At 47.3% G+C, this 18,390-nt stretch overlaps 6 protein-coding genes across 6 annotated transcripts; 3 read left to right on the top strand and 3 right to left on the bottom strand.

Annotated features, from left to right (window-relative positions):
• Positions 1–116: 116 nt before the first annotated feature.
• LCP9604111_98 (uncharacterized protein) lies at positions 117–353 on the bottom strand (the record flags this gene model as incomplete). Its single annotated transcript, XM_039068413.1, has 1 exon — positions 117–353. One exon carries the CDS (start codon positions 351–353, stop codon positions 117–119), a length of 237 nt encoding a protein of 78 aa, XP_038932646.1.
• A 6,966-nt stretch (positions 354–7,319) lies between these two features.
• Positions 7,320–9,120, bottom strand: LCP9604111_97 (putative pH signal transduction protein PalI; the record flags this gene model as incomplete). The annotated part of the gene is made up of 4 exons (XM_039068412.1): positions 7,320–7,324; positions 7,380–7,564; positions 7,620–8,880; positions 8,931–9,120. The coding sequence occupies 4 exons, from the start codon at positions 9,118–9,120 to the stop codon at positions 7,320–7,322; spliced, it is 1,641 nt and encodes a 546-aa protein (XP_038932645.1).
• A 1,526-nt stretch (positions 9,121–10,646) lies between these two features.
• LCP9604111_96 (uncharacterized protein) lies at positions 10,647–11,354 on the top strand (the record flags this gene model as incomplete). The annotated part of the gene is made up of 5 exons (XM_039068411.1): positions 10,647–10,667; positions 10,725–10,756; positions 10,901–10,934; positions 10,997–11,282; positions 11,326–11,354. The coding sequence occupies 5 exons, from the start codon at positions 10,647–10,649 to the stop codon at positions 11,352–11,354; spliced, it is 402 nt and encodes a 133-aa protein (XP_038932644.1).
• A 1,284-nt stretch (positions 11,355–12,638) lies between these two features.
• On the top strand, positions 12,639–15,165 carry LCP9604111_95 (DUF3433 domain-containing protein; the record flags this gene model as incomplete). Its single annotated transcript, XM_039068410.1, has 2 exons — positions 12,639–12,681; positions 12,773–15,165. 2 exons carry the CDS (start codon positions 12,639–12,641, stop codon positions 15,163–15,165), a joined length of 2,436 nt encoding a protein of 811 aa, XP_038932643.1.
• A 772-nt stretch (positions 15,166–15,937) lies between these two features.
• LCP9604111_94 (uncharacterized protein) lies at positions 15,938–16,525 on the top strand (the record flags this gene model as incomplete). Its single annotated transcript, XM_039068409.1, has 1 exon — positions 15,938–16,525. One exon carries the CDS (start codon positions 15,938–15,940, stop codon positions 16,523–16,525), a length of 588 nt encoding a protein of 195 aa, XP_038932642.1.
• Positions 16,526–16,964: 439 nt separating this feature from the next.
• LCP9604111_93 (GPI anchored serine-threonine rich family protein) lies at positions 16,965–17,756 on the bottom strand (the record flags this gene model as incomplete). Its single annotated transcript, XM_039068408.1, has 1 exon — positions 16,965–17,756. One exon carries the CDS (start codon positions 17,754–17,756, stop codon positions 16,965–16,967), a length of 792 nt encoding a protein of 263 aa, XP_038932641.1.
• Positions 17,757–18,390: the final 634 nt, after the last annotated feature.

The raw sequence follows: 18,390 nt of genomic DNA, 5'->3' as shown, positions 1-18,390 counted from the left end.
ACAGTTGAAAGTATATGTAGACTGTAGATCCACGGAGTCCGTCGTAAGCTCGAGAAGGGGAGGTAGGGCCGACGCTGACACGGATCCGAATAATGTCAGGAGGCTGATGGCAGCCGTTAAGAATCGGCCAGCATTCGAAACGTTGTGATGACTGGGGGTTCTGAATGCAGCCATTCTTCGAAGATTTCGCCAAAGATGTCGACGTCGTGGTCTGTAGAAGAGAAGGTGATGGTATCCTCGGTGCGCTCGGTCTCGTCTAGGCCTGGGTTGATGTTTAGAAGAGTCTTGGTGACGAGGGCAATATCTTCAACAGGAGCAGGGTTCTTCGAGAACCGGAGATAGATTATTGTCATGATGAGTGAATATTGGAAGACTCGGGTTATAGTATTTATATTCTTTCCTTGTGTTGAAAGCCAGGGTAAAAGCCAGTTGCTTTTTACGAATGGAGGAAGAAGAGCTTTGTCAGGCAAACCCAGCTTAGAGAAATATAATTGGCGCGATAAGGGTCAATAAAATTGGGTCTAGGGAAGATGCTGCTATGGCATTATCCCTGTCCCACGTTGCATTGGATGCAAGACAGAGGGGCCAACCCAAGCCACAGGCGTTTTGTTGAGGACTGGTCTCAGAAGAATTGAGGTAGACTTCTCCAAAGCCCGTTTTGACCGACCCGGCCCGGCCCGTCGATGGGTCGAGCTTCGGGCCTGACTTCTCGGCCCGCGCGGGCTTTCAGGCCCCCGTTCGGGCCGAATCTAAGGCAAATAAGACAAACAGGCCACTATAGAATTAATGCAATTTCATCCTATATTCTTATTACAGCGCTCTCGTCCAATAATAGTTCATAGATATGCCAAGTATACCAATGTATATGCAATTATATATTTCTACCATACCAATGATCTATCCGTAAACATTCGACAATTCGTCTGATATTGAGCTGAGGAAGCGCCCTCCGGATAGAGACAGCATAGCAATCGCGTACAGTAGACCGCATATAAATATTACAGATTCGCTCAGACCCATTTCCTTTGAAAGCATATCGCACATTATCTTTTAAATTCCAATAGACAGCTGATCTTTCCCTATCAATCACAGATTTAATGCGGCCTTCTAAACTGCAGGCTGCCAAGAAAAACGCCCCAAACAGTGAAAGCATCGAAATCATTATAGAGAGCGGGATAGATGGGTTCTGTAAGTCTATGTCAAGCCCTCAGGGTACAATCTATGCCAAGAAGAATGCGAACAGAGGTAAAATATAATCAAATTTGTAAAAGATGATCCACCGTAGGCTGATGATTTCGCGCGTATAGATCTCCCAGGAATTTTCTCGCTTGTCACCTACTTCCTCAATCTGGGTTTTTTTCTTTGGGAGGAACTTTAAAGTGTCAGAAGAATATGTTTCCGGCATTTTACATCGATGATGCAGGTGAAAGGGTTGCCGTGATTTGTGACAAGCGTAGAATCGTTTCGTGAAATCGTGCTCTGATATTGGAGGAGTATATCCATTGGTTTTGGTTGGTACTCGTAATCAATGTATACATGATCAGTCTTTCATCCGGAGCACAAAGTCAGAGTCATCGGACTTTTCGAACTGCAATTATATCATTAAAAATGCCCTGAGATACCTAACAATAGCACTTACTTTGTAAAGACGGAGTATGTAGATAGCCCATATTAAGGCGCGTTCAGCTTACTCTCCGGTTTTAATGCAAGAATTCTCTCGTATTCTACATCCGTTTCAAAGGTAAACAACCAATGAAAGATAAAGAGGCATTGCTCCGATATTCAATGTTGATATTGTGATCCACACAAGGCTCTATAGGGCTGTAGATCGTTGACTTGGTGACTTATCGCACGTTCCTCCAGATCTCCACTTCAAACTCACGGGCAGCCTCTTGTTCAGCCTGTAACCTGAGGATATTGCGAAATAGAGACTGTATCCTTCGCTCGAGCCTCCACAATGCGTGAGGAGTAGAGGCCTGGCCGTTAGCGGCACATTGGCTTGTCAGAAGTTGTACTCGGCGAATTACCATCCTTGCCTGCCGCATTTTCGTTCTTTGAGAGTGAGCTAGCGTGGTCCGAATAAGGCGCAGCTGGGTTAGCATCTCCAGCTGCCCGTTGTTCGGGCCCGGAATCGGCCGACTATCGGCCACTTTTCTTTGTCAGCTCTCTGAAGACAGTTAGGAATACAACATCGAGATGAGGGCGTGGATCTCACTTTTAGCAGGGTGGGATAGAGGACTGTTGCGGCCTTGAAAGGTATGATAAAGTTTGATCCATAACATTACTAATGTTAGATTATTCTTTCACCACAAATGGTCCTTATGTACCAACTATTCATACCTTGAGTCGTTGCAATGTGGTGACAGTAGTATATGTAGAGCAGTCCAAGGTTGTTGAGAGAAGAAGAGAAGAATCTTGTGTGGGATCTTCCAACAAACACGCGAAGGAGTGAGCGCGAATACTGCCCCAGGAACGAAAGCCTAGTCAATGCTTGTAGCCACAACCCCGTTCTCATCATTTTGATCTCTTGGAAGCTAGGTATATTGATTGAATATATACAGTGTAAATAATTGATAGCGAAATGATTCTTGATGGGCTCGTTAAAACATGATCTTAATAAAAGGTAAAAGTAAAGTGAAATTTGTATCTCCCCATGATGTAGGTAGAGAGTCAGAGTCCCGATAGCAAACATTCCCAAGAGTATATCTAGTAAGATCATCAGTACTATTTCCCCTTCGAGATCAGCGAGGCTGATTTGGAGCATCTCTCGGGAAAGACTATCGGGCTTCGTCGCGGCCGACCATTGTGATTGGTCGGGTCGAGTTCAGTTCGGGAATCGGATTGTGGGTTTGAAGCAGGACTGGAACCAATCGCAGTGGACGGAATACAGGCAAGGACGGTCCGTCGGTCCTTCCCGAGATCTTTCAGATCGTACCATTTCTTGCCTGGCACACGCACTCCCTTATTGAGCACGGCATGGTTGGTGGTCACTTCAGCTTGGGTCTCGTCGTACAATTCGGTTGTATGTGGAAATTCTCGAGAAAGCCCGTTTGGTATATCGCCTCCCGTAGCAACATTCCTTGAAGATGAGCTCGTTATCCCGAAGCCTTAGCTATTTCAAGCTGGTATAGCTGCTCGTCGCTCGGTGATAGGATTGGCCTCTCATCAGTGACTGTCTCCTTCTTAGCTTTATGTTTTAACCGCGCTTAAGAACGGTGCATCGCGGGGTGTACCTCTCTGGCTGGGGAGGTAGTAAGGTAGTTAGCCTATCAAAAGATTAGTCTCTGTTAGTTTATTGTTTCGCCGAAAGTCTTAGCCATGGGGCTGAGGGATCTGACCTTTGGTGGGAGGCGTATTATTGGAAGTGCGAGAGGTTGAAGAAAGAAGGAAGAAGAGGGGGTTGACAATCTGGGTTCTGGATATGCTTCGACCGAGAATGTACTCGCAACTTTGGCTTTGCTATGGCAGTTTCAAACTATATCTATCATTGAGGAGCGAAGCGAAGCAGTTATAACTAGAGACAACTGATTTACTAAGCCTGTGGTGGTGGGTGTGAAAATCCGAACTGTACGGAGTACCTAACTAGGGATTTTCCTTTTTGAGGATGCCTTGATACCTGGTTTGTGAGGCTTCCACTGGCTATTTAGTTAGCCGTTTCTTTTTTTTTCTTTTAGAAATCAATCCTTCTTCCCTGCTCTCTTACTCTTTGGTCATTTCCCGTTTTCCTTCATTATATAAAACCACTAAGAGTCCGAATATTTACTATAGATTGGTCAGTAAGTTACAACTGTGCTGCATTTATAACTGCATTGAAACAAAATGCTGAGGAAAAAGAAGTGAGGAACATCCAGTCCATCTGGAGGAGCTAGAGCAAGTACAAGTCTATGCTCGAAGAGACACCTCGAATCGCACGCACAAGTCGGGGTTCCAATAGGCCTCGCCTTTCAGTATCAGTGTCTTGCAGTGGGGATTGGAAGAATGAATGTAGGTTCTCCAGCAGATTCTCTGCCTGTCATTCCATCAAGGTGATCGGGCCGTTACACAATGGATCTGTTTCGAATAGGTCAAATTCAACAAATGAGCAGAAATTGAGAATGCTCTCAGTCGCACTGGCTGGTTGATACAGCCGACCCACCAGTTATTATCGATGTCCCCGAGCTAAGCTGATTTCTGATTATGAACAGGGTTCCAAGTTACTACCTATGGTAGCTCAGTGCTTGAAACTGTACGATATGTTCTTCGTATATTGTGCCTCCCCGAGTATCCTCGCAGCGACCCTGAAAAATTTGCATACATTGTCGATATCTCATACCATCTCACCAGATGTTGCTGGTAAACTCCAGTCTGGAAATAGTCTGACTGGTTCAGAGCAGTGTCGACTTCGTGGTATCAAACGCACTTTCGCTGGGAGCTCCATCCTGTGAGATGTCCTAACGAAAGTCGATGCCGCCCGCTCCAAAAGTCTACTTAATGAAGCCAGCATTCGTTGGACGATCGATTTACTACTTATCTACACCCATGATATTGCCACTTTCCGCCACCCCGATGCATTGACTTCAACAGAGATGGAGGCATGTACTGGCGGTCCTTGTTGTTTCAAAGAACATCCTGGAGGAAGTTAAAAAGGTGCTCATAGTGGCCAAGGAGATCGTCATTTTGATAGGCAATGAACAGATAAACCTCCGATATATTGTGGATAGTCAAGCAATGCATACATTATGAAACAACCAATCTCATTATTCCCATACTCAGTAATCTAAACATCAACAAATCTCTTATCCTTATACTCTTTATTTCCTAATGGAGACTAGTAACCAAAATAAATTTCCAAGGTTCCTGAGCGGTTGTCGAATGGGAGTACACAGGTACCTTGTGGTGATTTTTCTCATCAAGTTGTTCTGGTGGACTTGTTGATGTGGCGCAGAAATGACATGGTACCGGATTTTTCCTGTATTCTACATATCAGACACTGATATTGCACCATCTCAATATAAGTTCATGGTCTAAGCCTAGATAGTGGATTTCGGTACTTCAATCTAGACTGCCGTGTGATGTAGTTACCAGCCGTCACATAGCTCTAGCATTTGTTAGAGCTTTTCAGTTCTCAGTATCAAACGCGAGCTATAGGCATACGATAATTTGACTGGAGCTGAAACTTCTCATGATAGGTAAATCTATACCAGAAATGCCCATATCTGTGAGAATGCCACCCCAAAGGGAAATAGTAGCGCTATTGAGTGTACTGTCATTGTACTGACTAGAAACGATATATGCGCTTCGGTCCAGCATAGAAGATTGACCTTACAGCTCTACTAATGGAATATTAAAATGAATAAACGAATGCGTAGTACTGTTGGTAAACGTGATAATATCGAGGATAGAGCCGGGAAGGGCATTGTCCATTATAGGAGCCAAACTCTTAACGCCTTGGTTCTCATTCAACCAATCTGGTTCCAGACTTCCTGTTCCATCATGGCCTCTTTTTTTTCTTCTTTCTTCATATCCCTAAGTTCGCTGCAGAGAGACGCCAATTCTCTGTCCATGTCCGCTAGGACATTTCCATGAGTATAGTGGAAGTATGGATTTGCGGTCATTGTAGCTTCCTTGCTGCTCGTAATCCGCGATATCTCCTGGTCTATCTTTCGGCACTCACGAGCGCGAAGATTTGCACGGCTTGTGAGCCTTGCTAGATGTTCTAGCTATGCATTGTTGGGCGACGGAATGGGCCGAATATCGGTCACTTTAAGCTTGTTAGCCTCTGTTTTTGAAGGATGAGAAACAGCGTCTATCTCACTGGTTGGGGGATATTGGATAGGCTATGTCTGTGATTTGGAGAATGGTTGATGATGCTCAACCTGCAATGTAATCAGAGACCTAAATAGCTCATTGTTTCATACCAAATCTTGGCCATGGGCTAAGGGGTCATACCTTGTAAGTTGTGTTCTTGGGTTGTAGTAGGTATCCAATGTGATCGTGGTTGTTGAAGGAGTTGAAAGTTCAACGTGCTGGGTAGTATATTAAATAGTAATTCAGGGACTCTATAAAATGAATAGAATAATGTTAGTACAGCCTAACCATTGTTTTCCTGGTATCAATACCCATAAGCTTATATTGTTTGTACACTTCTATGACTTCAAATATAGTGACAATGTAAGACCGTATCAGAGTAAGCCACAATTGATATGAAAGTTATATTCGATAGATTCATCAAAAAGTAAGAGCAAAGTGAGAATTATTACATAGTATTTTGCCAGTTAGAGCCTCTAAAACCATGAAAAATGTAATATGAGCGTGATATGTTTGCGATTACCTAGTCTATCGCGATGAAGCAGTCCGTTCCCCCTGTTTCCTGTCAACTCTACAAAACAAAAGAGGAATAACCCCAGACCTGAGCTATGACTTGGAAAGAACAAGGATATCATTCATCGTCCCTTCCTTGCTATCATTTTCCTAGACCCCTGCTCCTTCTCGGACAGACAATAATCCCGTTGAGCCTTCCTCAACTCACAATCTAGACCCTCTAGAAATACCCTAAGTACACATTCAACTTCACGCTTCTCTCGAAGCAACATGCTCATCTCATCAAGCCAGCTCCACTCACGAATCATCTATACCTCGTCGTCATCTTCGCCACCAGAGACATTGGGCTTGTTCTCATGTCGATTCAGACTGAATTAGTACTCCCATTCATGATTGGCAAGGAGGATTGAAGATCTCGATCTATGTTATATTACAGGGCTATCTTTCTTTTGGGGAGAGAAGATTTCAATCATATGCGGAGATCACAGAAGAGCTAATTATTATGTTTGGAAATTGTGAAAAGTCAAATGTACCAGAGAACAGAAATGTACATGGATTCGGGTAAGATAAAAGTCACAGTCCACTCAGTGGAAGAAAGTACAAAAAAGATCAAATCAGTAGCAGCGTCATATGCTGTTGATCTTGGATAAAGCCAGACATCTTAGGAATTTGTTTCTGTACATCGTATCCGCCTGCTGCTATACATGGAAGTCCAGGCAGAGTACAATCGAGCAGCGAAAAGAATTACCATTCTCAACGCCGTGTCTTGTGGCGGATTTTTGGGGACAAGATGAAACGTCTTGTCGTCCCAAAAGAGAGCATTTATAGAGGAATGGGAAGATAAAAGGACACCATAACTCCATTCCCCAAAATGACTTAGTGTGTCATGAAATCGGAGGGAAAAAAGTAATCAAAATTTAGCCAGAGAAAAGAAGAAAAGCAAAGGGTATCGCAAAGCATAGAAGATGTGGAAAGAATCGTGTCAAACATGAATAACACTTAGAAACCAATAGATTTCATCAAACTAGGAGAAAGTTAGCAAGAATCCTTCAACACGTGTGATCTGTGAGTGTACGTACAGTGAGTAGCTCCAGGCGTCAGAGAGGGGGGGATCCCAGAGTTAGTAGGAGGCGATGGCCGACGAGCAAAACGGGGATCCACGTCCTCGTAGTAATTGGTACTGATGTTGTTTTGTTGCGGTGGCTGCGGGGTCACAGTGCGAGGATCATTTGCACCCCAGCCCGAGCGAGGAGGATCATAGGAACTGAACAAAGGTTAGTGGTCAACTTAGGAACGGTATTCGTAGCATTCCGACTTACTTCGGTCGACTGTATATGCTTGTCGGGCTTTCAGGGACGGCACCGTGGTTTTCGGCTGACAGTGTTTGCGGTACGCTGCTCATTGGTTGAGTCGACTCATGCATCTCGTACTGCGGGCGAGATTGCGGAGTCATCTCAATGGCTTGGCCTACCGTCTCCGGTGACACGGCCATGCCAATGGGCCCGGGAGGTGGCTGGTGCATCTGACCCGGTGGCCCATAACTATAAGGGTCATCCATGGGAGGCGACCCAGGTCGACCGTATGCGTCGAAACCGCGGTTGGGGCCGCCTGGACCGGACTCATAGCCGACTGGTGGTCCCCGGGGTGGCATAATTCCACCGCGACCTCCACGGCCTGGATTTGGCCCCATGTAGCCACCCCGGGAGCCAGGAGGGCCGCGAGGAGGTCCCATGTAAGGTCCTCCACGTCCACCGCGTCCACCGCGTCCACCCCGGGGAGGATATCCACCCCGCCCGCGTCCATTGAAGCCAGGCGGCGCGCCTCCTCTTCGAGAACCCATACTGCCATCGGAATATTGGGGGCGAACCCGGGGATCGGAGGGATTCCGTGACATTAGACCTGCACCGTACGGGCCCGGGCCCTGAGGCGGGATATTGCCAAATTCATCTTGCGGGCCGCGATAGGGAGCACCGTGATGGTCCGGTTGTGCTGGGGTATCGCTCATGGGAGTCCGCGAGTTGAGGGGTGTTCGATCGTCATCACTGTCGCGCGTTTCCACGTGGAAGGATGCGAATGTTGGGCCCGAGTCGGAGTTGAGAGAGTGCGACACAAAGGCTTCCTTGGGGTCAATGGGAGCCGGAACAGGGGGCGCAGCCGCAGCGGCATTCTGTCGGTTATAATAGTTCTCTCCACTCATCTCAGAATTTTCCGCGATCCGACGCTTCCTTGCCTTCCGACTCACAAGGGTTCGGCGCATGGCACAGGTGACCACTCCACAGGAGGTGAGGATGATGGTCGCGACCAGCACAATCCAACCACCCCATCCTAGATGTGGTACAAAGAGCAAGATATCGACGAGGAATGCGAGGAGAGACACGAGCAGTGTTGGCAGCAACAAGATGAGAAGCGCCAATAGGAAGCGCGGCGAGTGGGAGGGCGCATGGAAGTGGGCCGCAATGGCCAGGCAGAGGCAAATAAGGGTCAGGAAGGCGGCGACTGGATGGATAATGAGAATCGAGGACAGTGACTTTCGAGTACCGGAAGGGAGATTGAAATCATCGCCTGTGCTACTTATATCATCTGCATGAAACTTAGCGGAGAATAGGCAGACACGCAGGGGGGAGACTTACTGCTCGTGTATCCCACATGGATATTGGTACAGGTACTACCCTTGCAATATCCAAAGACACCATAATCGACATCTTTGAAAGTTGCTAGAGGAATTCCCTTCACAATAGGAGTTGAGATACATGAGAGTAGCAAAAGCGCAAAGGCGATCAGCAGCAAGATGGTGAGGGGTGTCGCGGGTTTGAGCAACATGATGAGGGGAGACCCTAAGAAGCCGACCTTCTCTTTTCCAGGCCAGAGGAGAAATCCGATAGGGACAAAACAAGTGATTATTTTTTAAATGGCCTAATGGCACACGCGACGCAAGAGCTGAGGTTCTAACACCACATTGGCTGGGGACATCTGAACCCGGGATCGAAATAAAAGCTTTCTGAGCAAAGAAGGGGTAAAGAAGAAGCAAATGAGGGGAAAGCCAAGAATTTAAGAGTCGACGGAAATTCAAAGAAGCAAAAGAATCGACGGACTCAAAAAGAATAAAGGAATGACGAGGAGCGCAGATAAACCAGAGAATCTGCGGAGAGAGGAGGAGGTTTGGATTTCTGGCCTCAGGCAGCAGTCAGATGATGCCACTTTATTTCTACAACATACGTACTCCCTCCTATCTACTCTGTACATTACTCTGTCATTCCTCATATCAAGCTTTCTATTCTCTCTTGACCTCCTCCTCCAATCCTTTGAACATCTAAACGCGAGGCTAAATAATTTGCCCCGCTGCACGGTTCCCCTCTGGAATGCCGGGGACGTTGGCGCAGAGCTGTTCTGCCTTCTCATTCGCCCTTCGCGGTTGAAGTGCCACTTCGGGGTTGCCAAGGCCGTCGGAGCAATCGGGGCTGGTGCAAGATCATTGGCTATTCCCGCTGGCTATTTTGCCAACTTCTTAAATCCTTAGGAAACACGACTTTTTCTCTGCCGTGTTCGATTGGGTCCTGCTTTTCTTACCAAGTGACTGAAGCTCATTTCTCCTTTCGAATTAGGGTCTTCAAAGAGCCAATATGTACATGGTTTCAGAAGCCTCATCTTATTCATATGAAACAAGATCTGTGTTTCTAAAATGTGTCCATACGATACGCCATATATTGCGATCCATAGGCACACCCTTCAAACATTGCTCGCAATCTCGCCACCGTCTGACCCACTAACGCGGCACAGCAGTTTTTGCTATCAGCCGGGATATTTAGCCCCGGAAACGCTTGGGCCTGAACTCCGGACTCTCAGTATCACCGTCGGAGGCCCACAGTCCCACCTTTTTTAAAAAATATGAAACAGGTCCACCTCAAATCCCTAACTGGATATCCAAACGTCATTCTATTTGTTGGAGACCAGATAAGGTTGATCATCTTTGATCATGATCAGCTTCCGTTCTTTTGCTAATGCAAGGTACTACATAGGCTCTCTCCGAATGCAGTTGATATCTTCAGGTCATTAACCTTAAGCTTGTGACCACATGGACCAATAGTTCCTAATGGGGTTTCACTATCGCGTCACAGTCGTGTGACCATTGCAACCTGGACACACCACTAGATCATTTGATCCCCAAGATACTGCTTTAGAATGAAATAGAAGTATATCAACGGTGATCTTTTTTGAGGTAGATAGAATAAAAGTCCTCCAGATTTTCTCCATTTTGACAAAGCCTTTGTTCAAATTGGTCTCTAGAGGCTTTAGAGGCTTTAGTGAATCGTGCAAAAACTGCAGGCATATATTGTCACACATAGTGAATGCGTTACTCCATCTCAAATGTATGACTGACTTATCTCCTGGTGGTGGCTAAATTATCATATACTGATATGTCATAGTTTCCTCTTATATCATCCTATATCAATAAACGGTAGCCAGTCTGGCTGTTCCGGGAAATTTGAAGTTCATGGTCGTACAGTGTTCGTTCTGCGTAACCCGTTGCATCACGGAAAGGGACCGGCTAGCTAGGCGTATAACTAGCTATTATTCCCGGACGAGACAGGGTTATGCAAAGATCATTTGAAGTTGGTCGAAGCCTTGAAGCAATCGTAAGTAAAATCTATCAAGACATTAAGAGCCAGAGTACTGATTTGATAAACCCTCGACCAAGGTTGTTTACTCATTCCTCCGGTTGAAAACCATGCGCTGCCTATGGAGGTTTCTCAGTTGGCCAAAACGGCAGAAATCCGAGGACGACGAAGGGCAACTGCCCTTAGAAACCTTAGACGGAGTAGCTCTTCTCCAGTCACAGTCAGCGCAGAGTTCTAGGCTCAATGGGGCTCAGGATACTCGGTCGACGTCTGGTTTTCAAGAGCGCTATGTTAGAATCGGGATTGGAGGTGCTGGCAATCTGCGCAAGTCCTGCTTCCCTTTCCTCCGTGCTAATCGACTCTCAAGTTTGCCAGATTTACCTCTTACTGACATGACATGTATGAACAGAGTCCTTTGCCATAATGGCCGAGAAATAAGAATAATTTCACATTGAATGTGTTAAGAATTGGCCTCGAGATCAAGAATGGTAGATTGCCATCAAATGGAGTCACAGAGCGTAGGGAATCAATAACCTCGGCCTGCTTATAGCATCAATAGAATCAAATAGAGGATGGTAGTATCATCTCTTGAAGAGTCCCAGGACATGGTGCGAATTTACAACGTACCAAATAAAATGACGAGGCCACCAATCGGAATTGAACGTGCCTACGGAGTACACCTAATTGGTATATGGCAAGCTTCAAACAGAACCGGGGAAGCACATATAACTATTTGTTGTACAGAGTAAGAGGCAGACGATTTCAAATCCAGCACCTAATAACAAACGGAAAAATTAGTCATGTTCATCTCTCTGTTTCTCGATTTCTAAGTCCCTTGGACCAACTATTCATATGTCAGGATTTTCTGAGCGTGTTTATCCATAACCGAACGAGAACCCAGAAATCTTCATTTGAATAAGACAGATATGCGTATCCTAAACATTGTCTAATAGACACAATTGCCCTCGATCATGTTTCATACTGCCCTAGATACAGCCTTATGTTTTCATGTGCTCGGCGGACCGTGAAGCCCTAGTTCCAGCCACTTATACCTGCAAGGGAGAACAACAATTGCAACACCACGCTGCGTTAGTGGGCTGCAACCATTGACAAATTTTTGAACACACCCTGCTTTTTTATTGCGTATAGCTGCTATCTAGAGCAGCAATTGTTGGCAATTATTGCCTTGGGGCTCCAGTGTGGCAATTGTAGATGCGAGGCAGAGTCCGGATGGTTACATTGTAGTTCTGGGGCGTCCTTCAAGAAGAACTATAGGGCTTTGATATGGTTACCGTGGAAATTGACCTCTTGAAATTGGAAAATTGAAAAGAAAGGTGATCGGGTGTGAGACTTGGTGAGACCTGGAGAGATAAAAGGCCAAGCTTTAGGCGATGGATGTGCTGGTGATCGGGCCGCGAAACAACTCAACCACCTCCGTAACTCTTCCTCAACTTTTAATTCGATGGAATTTCTAGTATGATTCATCAAATGAATAGTGCCTGAGTTTCAACTCTTCAATTTAATTCATCCTTATTGGTTTGTTGAGTGCAAATCTCAGCGTGTGTGGCTGGGGTGGCTGGGAGACGTCACCCAGCACTATGGCAGACAAAATCCCGCTGGGCAGCGATTGCTGGCCCTCGAAAAATCCCTTCGTATCTCAAGGGAGTCGAGGAATGCTTCTAGATTAATTACCGTTGCGCGTGGGATCAATATCCAGCCAGCATGATGAACCAGGCGAGAAACTTCAGCCTGCGCAGCGTTAACAGTACGTGCATATAAGAACCCCTGCCCCGTTGTCTTTTTAACTACAGACATTACACAACTTCCAGAAGTCAAGTCAACTGATCCTTATATAGCAAGCAAACCGCAACTTGCCCGATCAGAATCTCAACAGTCCGTGGCTGCATCAGACGACTACTATTCATTCTCAGAACGAACCTCTAGTCCGGAGAGTCTAGCAACAGCCATGCGATTCAGGACTCCAGACTCCCACGCACCATCACCCGCCATGTCGCAAATACAGCTTGCCCAAGAAGATCGCGAGTCCCAACGCCCACCAACATCCAGCACAGTTCGGTTCGTAGACGACAGAGCGGCCCACATCAGTCCCACATCCGATGGATCAAGATCAAACGGGACTTCTCGCCGATCCCCCAGTGATTACCCGGGACCATCTCCGACTCCAGGCACAGATGACTCCCCATACGTCCGGTTTGCAATCGACCAGATCACCCAAGACAGAACTCGGGGGCTCCAAAGGAATGACTCTATTTCCACCACGACGACAGGTGACTATCCAACCGATAGACTTATATGGGACGAGGGACTCGGTTATTTCACCCGCACGCGGACCCCCATTCGACATGACACGCCACCAGTGAGACCGTCCTATACATCTCCCTCACCACAGGCTTTGCCGCAAACGCCAATGTCAGTGGACCCCGAGTCCTTCATGGCTGTTGATGCGCCGGAGAAGAGCATGTTGTATCCTCCCTTGGACTATCTGCCTCTTGTTCTGCGGCCGTGGGCTTTGGCGCTCACGATATTTTGCTGTCTGCTCATGATAGCGGGTATAGTGTTTTGCAATGTTTGGTCCCGTGGTGAAGAGGGATTGTGGAACTACGTGCGTCAAGGCGACTCGAGATATTTTGTGCTACAGTTCCTGCCACAGATAGCTGCCGCAATCATCATCATATGGTTATTCGTCATTCAAGCTGCGGTATATCGCATCGCACCATTTTCTATGATGTCAGCAGAGCGAGGGCAAGGTCTGGTGATGAACCGCCTGCCTATTCTCTCGCAGAACTTCATTTTCCCCGACTTCTCCCATTTCCGCCATGGTGAAGCCTTGTTCGGATTCTCTTTGTTCACAATTTGGCTTTCGAATTTCTTCGCCATCCCTCTGCTCAGCTGTCTCTTCCAGGCAAAGTACTATATCATTGACGGACAAGGTGTCTGGCGATGGGCTTCGGTTCAATCCGTGGGCTGGACATTGGTGGGATTATATGGTGTTTTGACACTAGGCCTGATCATGCTTTTCATCCGTTTCCTTCGTGGCTCGTCTGGCTTGATGTGGGATCCCGTCAGCCTCGCAGATTTGGTCTCGATCATACAGCGATCGAATATCCTCCACGATTTTGAGCACTCTGAAACAGTTCCTTCGGTGCGAGAATCCCTCGACCCCCGAGTACTTCGACTGGGATACTGGAAACTCTCGAGCAAGGCCGAGATCTTCTACGGAATCGGCGAAGTAGATGCCCCAGTGCGCACCCCATCTCTCCATCAGACAGGCAAAAGCCGAGAAGATCAACCACACGGAGTTACCAAGGTTCGCTTTGATCTTGAGCACAACGGTGCATTCGCCAATGACCCACAAGATCACCACCTATACTCGCCATCCACCCGTTATCGCTGGACACCTTGGTTTCTGCGCAACGTCCCAGTATTTATTTGGACTCTCATTGTCTTCGCCCTCTTCGTCGCTTTTGTCGCCGTTAGCTTTATCAACAGCGCCATCGAAGGCGGCTTCCCTCCCAAGCTACCAACACTCCCATCGACAAGTGCATTCTCCTCCTCCAACTTCCTATACAGCTTTATCCCCGCACTAATCGGAAACGTCTTCTTCCTGGCCTGGCAACCTGTCGACGTATACTTCCGAGCTCTCCAACCATACGCCGAACTCTCATCCCCCAGCGGCGCATCTGCCGAACGGAGCATCCTACTCTCCTACCCATCCTCCTACCCATTCCAGGTCACCATCCAGGCCATAATCAACCGCCACTTCAAAGTTGCCTGGATCTCCCTCATGAGCCTGCTATCTCTCGCCATCCCCATTCTCGCCGGAGGCGTCTTCATCGCCCTCTGGTTCTCCGACCACGACCAGATCCGCATCGCTGCCTATTTGCCAGCATTCTACGCTTTGATTGCCTTCTGTGGCCTATATGCCGTATCTTTCATAGCAATCTGGCCGGGCCGTCGTCGCTATCTCCCACACGATATCACAACCTTGGCTGATCTGATGAGCTATCTTTATCAGTCGCCTCTTCTGTCTGATAAAATCTTGCGCGAGCCCAGGAGCAAGACTGACCTCGTTACTCGTCTTATTGTTGCTCCACCCTCGGAGCGCCACCTGCCTTTGTACGGCTTTGGCATTTATGTCGGTCGTGACGGCAAGGAGCATCTTGGTATTGATCGGTTCCATCGGCCTGGTCGCGCTGATATGCTTATCACCACCGGCGATATGAATTAATTTCCTGCCGATTTGGATTACATCTATTATGATGTTATTATGATTTACTTTTTTTCTATGAGCACAGTATATTGACGAAGCGCGCTGAATTATGAACATATGAGAATGCTTTTTGAAATGGTTTGAATGGATTTCGGTTTCTGCTATTGTTATTCTGACAGTTGCATCCATGGTGTTTTTGCATACCTTACATACTTCCGATTTGATTGGCGTTATGCTTTGATGATACATAGAGAAGATAATTTGTTTAATGACAGCCTGGTCGACAGTTTCGATCTGACTTACTTGCACAAGGACGACAGAACCCGAGCCAGCCGACGCTCTAGCCCTAAAAACTTCGATTCTCATTCGGCCTCATCTAAGATGTAGCCATTCATTGCTTCGTATAGTTCCGGAACGGGATATTCCTGTGCGTGCTGTCTATCTGAAAGCAACGGCATCATTTCACCGAAGTATGAGTCAAATTTCCACAAAAGTGTCGTAACGTGAAGGCAGTCAACTTTGGAACCTTCGATGAGAACCGGGTCACGTGCACATCCGCCATATCCTCCGCGCGGATTTGCTTCATTCACGAGAACAGCAAGACAAACCCCACACAGATACAGTGCTTCGAGTTATCTTCGCGGAAAAATATCATATCCAGTCATCCTCTCTGTTGAATTCTACAACTCCCGATCCTTCGACTTTCATCCTTTTCCAGCTTATTCAGCTCCGCCTCGCATTCGCATCACCAACCAAACAACCCTCGCCCTCACACACCCCGCGCATAAAAATGGTATCACTATTTGGCTGGGGCTCAAGCCCAAAACCCGAGACTCCCCAACCAACACCTCAAGACAAGGCGACACCCGATCAACCCGCCAACCCATCACCACCAGCCCAAACACAAGTAGCGCAACCACCCTCACCGCAAACAAACACAAACCTCAAACTTTTCTTCGGAGGAATGACGTTCTTCGCGCTGTCGGTATTAATCACACGCCGCTCCTTCAATAAGAAACGCATCGCGTGCATCCCGCCTTTCCACACAAGCTCGGTGTACCACCAGCCGCACGCGAACTCCGCGGGCGACGCATTCGAGGCTCTGAATTTGGCTACGCTCAATGTGATCTCGTTTGGGTTGATGGCGGGCGGTGCGGTCGGGTATGCTTTGAATATTAATGGGCTAGAGGATATGCGGAGATTCGTGCGGAACGGGTTGCAGGGTGGTAGTGATACGCCTGTGAAGAGTGATGAGGAGCTTGAGAAGGACGTTACTGAGTGGGTTGCTAAGATCCTCGGTGATAAGTTTGAGAAGCAGTTGGAGAAGGAGAAGATGAAGAGGGCGTTCCGTGAGAACCAGGATACGAAAGAGAACTGAGGAAGGACTCTGCAAAAATTACTTGCACATACCAACTACACTCACTACACTCTACTCATGATTTGATACCAGCTGTACATTATTTATTTACTCGGCATGGCTTGCCGATTACAATGGAAAGGGAAAGACACCCGAATGGGTGCCAGCATGACTACCTAGGTAACTCTACGTAGTGTTTCCCCTGCCGGGTAGGGCTTTCTTATATTGGCTGCCGCCGCTTTTATGAGGGCGCTCAGAGTCCGACTCAGCGAGTAAAGCTCAGACCGGGCTCAAGCTCAGTGAGCAGCTCAATGTAGTCAGAATTTGAGAAACAATTAAAAAGTACAAGGGGGAAATTGATTTCGATCTACTATGTATAAATTCCTTCTCGTTCGGTACTACATAAAATACATCGACATAAAGAAGTGGACTGGTCACCGGTTGCTCGGACAAACTTCCATCAAATTGTGTGCACGTTCGGGCAAGCCAGCACGGTCGCAGTGTTAGTGATAGTCAATGTGAGGATGCCAGGGGAATCAGTGACCTGGTCCAGTGCCGCAGTGAAGACCGGCGAAGCATCAGATCCATTTGTATCGTTGGGAGCCGAAAGAGTCGGAGTCGGGGCGGGAACCTTGTCCAAGGTTACAGGGTGGGAATAGTCTGAGCACCAACCTATAGTCTTAGGCACAATTCCAGGCTTTGTATATCCAGAGGTCAAGATGCTGGCAGTGCTGGGTGATGGAGAAGGATGGACGTGGGATAGATGATGGGCGTGGGATGGATGATGGAAAGGACGGGAGCTGGGAGTAGAGCTCACCGTGACATAGACGGTAGATGCCGCAGCGTTGGGGCAGATGGATGTAGTCGGCAAAGGAGTGTCCACGCAGGCGGTGCTGTTGTCGGCATTGTCGACGGTGAACTTCTCACCCTGCGCGTAGATGATGTAGACGTTCGTGCCGTTGATACCACTGATTTGGTAACCCCAGTCGGGGGTGGTCTCGCAGGGGATTTGGACAGAGTAAGACAGATCCGACGTGGGGACGTCGATGGCCAGCGGAACATAAGATGGAGGCCAGGAGACAAAGTTCCAGAGATAAAGACTGAAGTTGGTAGGATCGGTATCAACGCTAGTCCACTCGACGTTGACGGTGGACCCGGCTGCGTAGGTCGTGTTCGCAGCGGGACTGGTGATTTCAATGGCAGCGACAAGCGAAGCGAGCGAGACGACCAGAGAAATCACGAAGCGCATCATCTTTGATTGTCGTATTCTTTTGCTCAATCGAACAGTTTTAAGGAGTGACTGATGATGCAAAGAAAGTGATTTAAAACAACAATATCCAAAAAAAGAATGACTAGAAGTTGGAAAAGTTTGTCAGTTGAAAGGTAGAAATAGGGGCACACGAGGATATTATCCTCATTAAAACGCCACAGAGTCAAAAGCCCACGGTTCGCTCAACAGCTCGCAAACTGTCAACGTGTCCCTATTCCCCCTACCAGGCAACATGGTCCTGGATTTCAAATTAGCCACATGGGCACCAGTCCAGTGACTGTCAAGTCTATTACGGAGCTCATCCATTTTTGCAGGTGAGATGTGTGGTTGCGCGGTTAAGTGGAAGGAGAGAGGAACGGAAAAGACCGAGATGCCAAGGCCTATTAACCGACTTGGCCAAGTTATTCCCTTTTACTACGACTCATGAGCGCTTTTTGGAATTCAGGGAGCAAAAAGCGGCAAAGCCTGAGCACTAAAGCGGAAAGGGATAGCCAAGAAGTGGCAGAGGAAATCAACTACCTAGGAACATCGTACAAGTTCATTAGTTGTCGTAATCATACATGGAATCGGCTGCCCAGTTATGGCACAAGGTGAACATCAGATATCTCCCCCTCAC

The sequence above is a fragment of the Penicillium roqueforti genome (assembly GCF_015533775.1).
Source record: "Penicillium roqueforti strain LCP96 04111 chromosome Unknown scaffold_01, whole genome shotgun sequence".
Lineage (NCBI taxonomy): Eukaryota > Fungi > Ascomycota > Eurotiomycetes > Eurotiales > Aspergillaceae > Penicillium > Penicillium roqueforti.
This window is presented reverse-complemented; position numbering and strand designations above follow the sequence as displayed.